Source organism: Notolabrus celidotus, chromosome 12 (assembly GCF_009762535.1).
Source record: "Notolabrus celidotus isolate fNotCel1 chromosome 12, fNotCel1.pri, whole genome shotgun sequence".
Classification (NCBI taxonomy): domain Eukaryota; kingdom Metazoa; phylum Chordata; class Actinopteri; order Labriformes; family Labridae; genus Notolabrus; species Notolabrus celidotus.
Genome location: NC_048283.1, coordinates 6,943,737 through 6,953,812, shown reverse-complemented (window position 1 = coordinate 6,953,812; position 10,076 = coordinate 6,943,737). Strand labels below are relative to the sequence as shown.

The following is a 10,076-nucleotide window of genomic DNA, read 5'->3' as shown; positions in this document are numbered from 1 at the left end:
CTCTGGTACCGTTTCCTCATCAGTTTCCCTCTGATTCAGAAAACCTTACTTTAACCTTCACTCTACCACTAAGCACGCTAAACTGTGGCTCCTGTGGCCTGAGATGGATGCAGATAATCTTGTCAGTAAACAGAAGCTTCAGTCTTCCTCTAATGACAGTCAGGATTGACGGGCTACCACAGCTAAAGCTTTTTATGCAGGAGGAGAGCCTCCTGGATCAATAGCTGTTACCTAGGCAAAGCCCACACGACCACTAATGAATCCTCTGGCTTACAGAACCGGCTGCTGCTGCTGCTGCTTAGGTCGACACAGGAGAAAAAACTCTGCAAATACTTAACACCTCTGGAGATAATGTGAAAATTAATCCCCAAATACATCCACTACTTTGGATTTAAAGACAGAAATGAAGGGATTAGGACAATTCTACTTTAACTTGAGTTTAATGTGAGTAGAAGTGCATAACAAAAGGTGAACAGGCCTATTATTCAGCAGTAGGTGCAGGTGCAGCACCAGCCAGTTCCTGCCCTTTCTGTGTCGCATTGTGCAGAAACATTTGAGTGGTCTGTTCTCAAGGACTGGTTCTGTGGTGCGTTTGAAGACAGAGATGTTGTCTGGCACTCCCAGCTCTCTGTCTGCTTCCTGTTCTCTATTTTTTCAATGTAGGATTAGAGTCCTGATATTTCAAAGGTAGTAACGTGTTTGTCATTGACTGATGGTGACATATCTTCCTTTTTTTATGTTTTGTCCTGAACTACAGGCTGTGATGCATGCTTTGAGAGCCAGCACACAGATACAGTGTAGTCAAAGTCTTGATGAAATTACTGACTCAGAAGAAGTTAACCTCAGTGGTTAAAATCAAAGGAAGAACTGTTCAAAGCAAATTGAGGCAACGTACCAACACATCTCTGTTGTCTTAACGAGTTTACATTATCTGCCTGTTTTTTGCATTGATTTTAACATTGGATTGATTACTATTAGGACTGTCAAATTATAAAAAATGTTATCGTGATAGATTGCTGAACTTAAAGTTATCATGAATAATCACATTTCAATCACGTTTATGAATACATTTCCATTATTTTGCATTTAAAATATTTATTTAGTCTATGTTAACAACATTTAGCATTTCTTACTAGTGTCTTGATTTGGGAATCAAATGAATGCAATGAAATGCACTTCATGATTTTGACTTTTAGAGTCATTATTCAAATAAATACTGATGGCAAGGTATATGTATGTGCGGTCACTGCATATTAACCTGAGGTCGTCCCTTAGACCAGGGGCTCCCAAAGTGTGGGTCGGGACCCCATTGAGGGTCGTGAGACACAAATGGGGGGGTCGTGAGATGTCTTTCAGAATGTTTGTTTTTAGAGTTATCTAAAAATAGTACATCTTACCCATTATAGTAAAAAATGTTGACAAAAATAGTAGCTTAACTTGGAATAAAACCTTGAAAATATAAAGTGTAATGAGTTTTCTACCTTTCTTTTTGCCAGATGACTCCTAAGGTTAGGGTTAGTGAACAGTTAAATGTCAAAAGCCTCAGTAGCAGTAGGTTAATTCATAACAGCACAGGAAACACGGCCACATGCTCATACAGGTAGGCAAATTTTCTGCAAACAAGCTAAATGAAGCCACATCAAATCCCTTTGAGGGACAGTGGGGATCGCAAGTCTTTGGCATCTTTATTTTGGGGGTCGTGGGCTGAAAAGTTTGAGAACCCCTGCCTTAGACCATAGTTTTCCTCAATGTTGACCGGCCTACAGTCAGTAGGTTTGCTAGTTAGTTTCATCCACACGTCTATGGTGATTGAAATTCTCCTAAATAGCGCTCTGCAGGCTTTTGTGATGTGGTTGGCCACTGACATCCATCTATTTGGCTGCACCTGAATGTTTAGCTCATAGGTGGTAGCTCAAACTCAGAGGACTAAGTTGATGTGTGTAATTCCTTTTGACACCTAGTGCAGATTACTTTTGACTTTGCAACTTGAAATTATTTATGTGCCATTCAGAAGTGCAGTGGTGTTGTTGTTGTTTTCAATCATGGCAGCAGGGACCAGGAAAGACACTGCAGTGGCGTAATAACGGTGTGCCGAATGGGACAAAATAAATAGTAAAAAATAGAAAAGCATTAATTAGTTACCTTAATTGCACTGGGATTAATGTATTAATGCTGACTGCCTTTGCTGTTTCTAATCCACTGGCTCCAAAAGGTTAAGAGATCTTTATCAATCAGTCAGTCTTTATTTACATAGCGCCAAATTCCAACAAATGTTATCACTTTACAAGAAGAGCAGATGTAGAAAGTACTCTTTGTGATATAAGATGCTTTACTTTATCTTTGTTTGGATGCTGCTCTGCTGGATGTTCCAAGATCCTGGCTTGTAACCAAATGTGACCCGGCTTTTAGAATTAGGGCCCCAAAACTGTGGAGCTCTCTGCTTCTCACAGTAAGATAGGATAGGCACTTTATTGCCATTGCAAAAGAGATACAACAAAACTTCTTTTGGCAGCATGTCCATACAGCAGTTTTCAATCTATCAATAAATACAATTAAAAAGTACTACAAATGAGTATTTACCTATATAAAAATATAAATATGTGCATTAATTTTAAGTAACTGACAGTTATGTGCAGTGTGCTGTCAGCAAAGTGGCTAGAGTCAATAAAAACTGTTTTTTGGGCGAAGGACTGGGTCATGGGTTCTGCAGTATGTCTACCGCTTTGGGGAAGAAGCTGTTCTTAAATCTGTTCGTCCATGTGCGGATTGTCTGCCTGAGGGTAAGGTGGTGAACATGGAAAGTCTGGGGTCCGTGAGTCCCTCATAAATGATGATGGTCAACATCTCTAGCTTCTCTTAAATCCTCTCTTACAACCTTCTTTTATAGGAAAGCTGTCCTCCTGTGTTTTTATCCATCTTTTGTGTGCTGTTCTAATCCACTTCACTTTTATCTCTCTGCATTTTTGTCACTTTAAGAAAACTGCTCTCTTCATTACATTTAACATTATTATTATAACAAGAACATGGCAATCTGTGATATAAGGAAGCTTAAAGGGCACTAAATCATGTTTCCTACACTAGAGGTGCAGCTCATTGTAAGATGAGATTTATTTTTGTGTAAATTTACTGCATGTTTTGTTTCCTTATTCAGCACATTTATAGTTGTGTTTTGTTTTGTCACGTGTGTAAATGTTGAGGTTTTGTGCTATCATGGCCCCCCTCCTCTTTGAAAGTAGTGCTGTGTGGCTTTGTTTACATTCATGACACTTATCCCCAAAAATACCAAAAATACCAGGAGTAAAAAAATCTAATATAATCATGCGATGAGAAAAAGTAACACCATGATAAATTAAATCTTCCATCTTTTGTGTAACATTTATAATCTGAATATTGGTGTAAAAATCATTCTTATCATCTCGTCTGCACAAAATTATCTTTTGTTAAATTTGTTTATGCACAAGTTTCCTGCATTTTTTCCTCAAGTGCAGCTGAAACTTAAAATAACCTCAACCACCATCAGCAGTTATTTTCTGCTGCATGCGGTTGAATCTCAGACGATAAGCCTCAGTGTACTTCCTCCTGCACTGTGATGTATTATACAGATAACGCTGAATTGAGTCTGACAGGCCTGATGTACGACAGAGAAGCCGAGCAGCTAAAGACCCTCCAGATCCACTGAGATATGAAATAATGGCCGTCTCCACCCGCCCTGCCCCTCCACCGTGCATCATGACTGATCCCTTCCTGCTAAGACAAGCACTTTGCTGCTCGTCTGCAGAGTATTAGCTCAGCCAAAGGTTATTCACAGACTATCAAACCAGAGCTGCGGTCAGGAAATGCTGACTTATGTGTAAATATCAATTAAATTAGCTGAAGTCTCTGCTGCTGAGGTTGCACTGCCTTGCTTTAATGGTTACAGACGCTAAGCGTGCTGCATGAATCACAAGTGTACAAGAAATCAGAGGCAGATATATTAGATTATGTTTGTTTACACACCCATTAATTATTTGTTTTCTGTCATTACCTGTCATAAAGTGTAAGGATTATACTGCACAACATTCATGCACTGCTTTTATTCAGACAACAGCCTGCACAGACAAGAAATTGGAAACACAGAAAAAAAGCTTCACAAATGTGGGAAGTGCAATAACACACAGATTTTCAACATTCATCGTTAAAAACTAAATGCACAAATGCAGACCATTTGATTTTTCACACAGGCTGAAGCAACACGACTGTTATGTAATATTAGGCACAGCTCTGGTTAGAAGCGGGGTTCACTCGTTTTGGTTCGAGGGGTTTAAATGTGTTTAGAACACAAGGCACATTGTCGCATCTCCGGTGCCAAACTCCGAGCCTCTTTGTTCTTCACGCCTGAAAGAGTAACCTCAGTCGCCCTGTCAGAGTTAAGTAGGCCAGCCTGCTGAGCAGAGACAAAATGGGAGCACAGCTCAGTATGCAGCCTCAGCAGAAGCATCTCTTTAGGTGCACAAGCCTTTACTCAGAGAGACTGGATTATGACTGTATGCAGGCGAGGTAAAAGCATAGACACTCTGCATCATTATATACGGTGCAGTGTTAGTGTACAATATTAAAAATCATTGGTTAGTAACTTACTAAATACAAATAGATGCATTGCTAAAGAGAAATATGCAAACAGTCTGAATTTAAATGGCTGTAAAAACATACATGTACACAAAATGCTTAAACTCAGCACTGTATAAAAAGTAACACTAGCATGGAAGCTAATAAAGGTGCATTTTGAAGTACATGAATTAAACATATGGTGTGGAATAGACAGTTTGTGATGGAAATACACTGTTCGGACTCTGAAGGAGAGGTAACCTTTTAGTCACAGACTCCCAAAATAACAGTACCAGAGATCAGAGACCCCCGTTGACCTGAGGTGGATAAATGTTGCTCAGCCACACGCAAGAATAAACAGGCCAGCTTAGGAATTGACTGATTTTCATGTTATGTGAAAAAAGGTGGCATGTGTGGCAACAAACTAAAGAAGAAAACTGATACAATTTTTATTTGCATGGTTTTATCTCAAATTGAGCCACACTTTATTCATAAATGTATACAACATCTCTTCAGGTATTTTGTAATTATCATAAATCACTGGTAGAGGGTATGTGCAAGTAGTGAAGATTACCTCCACTCCAAACAGCCTTTTTTAACCTTTTCCATGGCAAAACTCATTGATGGCTCTTATATTTGACTGTTAAAATAAAGCAGGGTGAGATTCTTGTTTATCTTAAACACTAGTACATGGTCTGGCACCTCAGCACATCTCTGACCTCATAAACATCTAAGCCCCCTCCAGAGCACTGATGTCTGCTGATCAGATGCGTCTTGTGCCAAAAAGCAGACAAAAGACGAGGGGTCACCAAGCTTTTTCAGTGGTAGCTCCTAAACTGTGGAATGAGCTACCCACCCAAGTCAAAATGGCCCCAACCCTGGATACTTTTAAATCACGTCTTAAAACTCATTTTTACTCTCTGGATTTGAATACAGCATGAGAGTTTGTGTTGGTCTCTGTTTGTCCTTTAATGTACTGCATTTTAAATTTTACTATTATTAATTTCTACTGTTGGTATTTGCTGTGCAGCACTTTGGTAACCTTGTTGTTTATAAAATGTGCTAATATAAATTAAATGGATTGGATTGGACTCACTCATTTGAAGAGAGAGTTAAACAGCAAAGAGGCGCAATAGTTACTACTTTTTCCAAAGAGGACGCTAAAATCGACACACACCTCTCATGAGCTTCAATTATCCAGTCCACTTTAGTTACTCTGAAGGTTAAGATTAATTAATACAATTTTTCAGTCAAGATTACATTATTTAAAGAGACAGATGTTATAAGATTTCTATTTGTGATACAAGACACAATATTCAGTCAGGTTAAGGTTTTAACCCAGATTGGTTACATCTAGCCCATACCTGATTTGTTAAATAATATCAGCACTGGCAGCGATATCTGTTGAGTGAGATCGACGGCTTCATAATTTAAAGCTCCAGTGAGGGGTTTTTGGTTGTGCATGGAATAGACATTGAATTAATGTTAACCCTCCTATTTGACATTCAACAACAAACAATACTAATACTAAAGAAGACAGATTATTTCCATGTGGTTATTTTTAATCCCTGTCACAACAAAGTGATCAACAGCACGCTGCCAAAACAGCCTTTCTAATGATCCCATGCCAAAGCTTCATCCTGAGTTGCAAGGGCAACATTTAAATATGAGAAAGGGGGAGATTTTTTTCATCAGATGTCACTAATGACAAATGGAGAGGACAGATTCAGCAGAGAAAAGTAACTCCACTTTTGTCAATAGGGGGCACCAAAATCAGCACAACCTGAAAAATCCTCACAGGAGCTTTAAACTTTTTATGAAAAATCAACTTCCTGATTCTCAAGCTAATTCCTCTAGATGAACTAACAACACACACTACACCACCTCAGTTTTACTCCGAGTGCACACACACCGCCACATTCTTGTGTCTCTCCCAGTAGTGACAGTCCTCTGAAAAGCTCCACGCAGCCGCAGACTCTTTGTGGCGACTGACAGCATGAACAACAAACCCACACAGCTGCTTCTCCAGCACCTCCACCACTGCCGGAGCATTCCCCTTCTTACCCGCGCCCTCCATCAGCTGTCGGATGAAGTCTCGGGGCACCGGCTGGGGTTTGGTGCTGAACGACACCACCAGGTTGATGTTGTTCACCTGGAGAACCTCAAACCAGTTCTGTCCTGCAACATGATGAAAGTGCTCCCCTGCTCTCCAGTTGCGGTAGGTGCTGCCTGAATGGTTGATGAGGCGCACGGACCAGCTGATCCAATCATACTTTTTCACCAAGAACTCGAGAAGCTGCTGAGTTGTATCCTGCAGGTTCTCCTGTTCCTTTGACTGCAGGAGGAGCTGGGAGTCCAACTTTGCTTGCTCTGGAAAAGCAGAGACACAGGACTCAATGGTTTTCTTCATCCTGGATTCGACTTCTTCGATTTTGCTACTCCACTCTCGGACTTTCTCCTCTTCTTCATCTTGGTCTTGGGTTAAGGCGCTATGTCCTAGCAGTGCTATCAGGCCGAGACAGAAGAGCTCCTTCATCCGCACACAGAAATCCTCAAGGAGGCGACGATTCCTTGCTACATACCTGTAGGGGTAAAAAAAAAAAACACAGTTTGCATGCACATTTAAGCCATTATCTGACTACCACAAGAAATCAGCAATTTCTTAATGCTTGTAACATCTGCCATGTATCTGTGTCCGTCAAGGCGGTTCACAGCGTGCTGCCGAAAGACCTTGTTTACATTTCTGCAAGTTTCCCAGAGGTGCTACATTTACAATGAGGAGCAGCATGTGCAGATTTTTCTTTTGAGATACTTCACAAGCTTGTACATGATAAGATCAACAAAGAGATAAGATGTACTGCTTTTTCCATGGTGGTTGCCAAAAACAACATAAAGTGAAAGTTCCTCAAAAGCCTGAAACTACTGAACAGAGTATTTGATGTGAACAACTCGTAAAACAGGCAGAAGGCAGACCTTGCTTTGTGCATTTTACCTTGGATAATGATGCAGGTAAATATGACATGAAATATGACAACATACCTTTCCACCACCTCTAAAACAGACTCTCCAAAGCTGTTTGTCCCCATCACAGCGTCATACAGCACAAACAGATTCTTCTCCCCTCCAGTTTTGGAGAAATGCTCCAGAAAGAGTCTGGTCTTCACCTCCTTGAACTGCTGTTTAGCCTCCAAGATGTCCATATACTTCCGAAACTGGTTCCTTATGTTCTCCTCTACTGAGAAGTACTGGGAGTCCAGCCTCCCCTTCTTGATCTCACAGTCGATGTCTTCCAGCTGGGCGGAGAGAACATCCAGTTTGTTCCTCACGGTTAGAAACTGCTCTTTGACATAGAAGACCTCTTTGCTCTGGACGTTGTCCAAGGCGAGGCGGAGTACTGGAGCGGCGGCCTCACAGAGGGGGAAGAGCTCGCCCACAGCGCTGGCCAACACCTCGGCTCCTTTCTCGAACATGTCCATCGCTGCCTCGATGGCCTCCTTCTTCTGGGCAACAACCCGCTCCAACGGACTGGACATGTTCAGAGACACAGGTGGACTGACACTGGTGACAGACATTAGGGAGAAACAGATGAAGCTCTCCGTTAAGGTATTTCTTTTAAAAAAGACTTTTAAATCAGTTTCTCATTCATGGACTTCATTTGGTTTAGGGAGGACTGACCATTAGCCTGAATTTTCATATTGCGTCGAGACCAGAGGAACATTCACAGATTATTCCTTATAAAACATGGATGCAGTCTCTGTGACATCACTCATTGACACTCTCTGGTTTCTTCATCTTCAGGGTGAGGTTCTGCTTTCCAGTGTCTCATGTGATCATAAAGCAAAGTGTGCTGGACAAACAATATCTAAGAGTACAGGAATAAAACAGGTTAAAGCTCTCTCCTGCTTTATTTCTGCCTTCTTCTAACTTCATTGTCAATATAATGATTTAGAAGAAACATCAAAGCGTAATTGGTCTTAAAACAATCATGAAGCAGAACTAAATTACTTTCAAGCAAAAGGGCTCGGCACCAAAGTGATAGAATACAAAGATATATGACAGCAGGCTTCAACCAAATTTTCAAATCTTTATCTAGTCCTTGTCAGTTGTCACATAGTGATAACATGCCATCAGCATAACAGAAAACTGCCCCCCAAAGGATGCATGTAATGATGTCATGCTAACAAAATGGGGGCCTGAGATACTTGGAGGAGAAAATGACACAGATGCCCTTGAGTCTGCACATGACTCACTTCAGGGCAGAGCAAAGCAAGGCCAAACCTTGTTTAAAAATCCCCCCTCATTCCTGCCACACAACCTGACGCACATGAATTAGAGAGACCTCTCTGTTCACATGTCTGTCTGTGGATGGAGAGCAGTTGCTGCGTCACCAAACTCCAAAATATCAGCATTCATGTTTTGTTTAAACGTATCTGAATGTGTGTCGCTATTTTCTATATTTTGAGCAATAGAAAGCCAAATCAGATAAATTATTACTTATATTAATTTATAAGCAGAAAACATAATTAATTCGATAGATGTATAAAATATCATGTATCCAAACTATATCACGTTTAACTGTCATGCGCGTCCAAGAGAAATGCGCAATGGCATCCTTTTTACGCACAAGTCCTCTGTGATCGTCGGACACACCTTACAGCGCAGTCAACCTTTCTGGTGTCAGCTGAAGAGATTCATCACATGTATATCATAACTGCATTTTTCATACCTCACTATGATGGCTCTGCTGCTCCCTCAAGCCTGATGAGCTCCAACAGCTGCAAACAAGTTTTTCCCCCCTTCAAGTTTGAGAAAATTCCCACGGTTCTCTCACCCACTGAGGAGCTGAGGGGTCCAAAACAGGATCCAGAGAGAAAGAAGATGCGCATTCAATATCTGCAAAGGAGAGAGACAGGGGGAGAGAGTGAATAATAGAGAGAGAGAAAAAGAGAGAGAGAGACAAGCTGAGAGCGCAAACAACAGCAGGTAAAATGTGAGTTCGGCTCCATTTTCCTCTCAGTCTTCACCAGGAAAGGGTGTTTGTCACTTCTTCCATCGATAAGGGACTGCATTTATGCCTGATTTAACTATTTGTTGATTTTTTTTTCGACATTATTTGGACGGCTTTTGTTCCCCTGTGAGAAGTGTTTTGCGCTTTTGGTGCAAATGTCTCTTCAGCATTTAGCTGGTGTGAATGCCAAATGATCACAATTAAGGTAAGACTATGTAAAAATCATCATCTTGTTTTATCTTTCAGGTGTTTAAATATAACTAGATTTCATCATCATGGCCTTTTTATATCCACGAACACATCTGTAATCAAAGCAGTTGATCTAACACACAGTTGTGATTCGAATCACACCCTGGATGTTTGAATTCGTAACAAGATTCAAAACCTTTGATTTTATGGGGAATTTAATATATCTTAAGGGTCTTTTTTATCTTGTTTTTTATACATCCGTGCTTGACAAATATAAATCTACTAGATTCCATCA

The 10,076-nt window shown here is 40.6% G+C and overlaps 1 protein-coding gene across 3 annotated transcripts; it reads right to left on the bottom strand.

Annotated features, from left to right (window-relative positions):
• Window positions 1–4,060: 4,060 nt before the first annotated feature.
• On the bottom strand, window positions 4,061–9,830 carry LOC117823393 (protein rapunzel-like). Of its 3 annotated transcripts, none has more exons than XM_034698579.1 (3): window positions 9,311–9,830; window positions 7,624–8,142; window positions 4,061–7,166 (listed from the first exon to the last, which is right to left on the bottom strand). In XM_034698579.1, the coding sequence occupies exons 2-3, from the start codon at window positions 8,115–8,117 to the stop codon at window positions 6,476–6,478; spliced, it is 1,185 nt and encodes a 394-aa protein (XP_034554470.1). In that variant the 5' UTR covers window positions 8,118–8,142; window positions 9,311–9,830; the 3' UTR covers window positions 4,061–6,475. The 3 variants fall into 3 exon arrangements, with proteins under 3 accessions (XP_034554470.1, XP_034554471.1, XP_034554469.1); XM_034698580.1 differs by lacking the exon at window positions 9,311–9,830 and adding an exon at window positions 8,260–8,446; XM_034698578.1 differs by having other exon boundaries at window positions 4,062–7,166; window positions 7,624–9,830.
• Window positions 9,831–10,076: the final 246 nt, after the last annotated feature.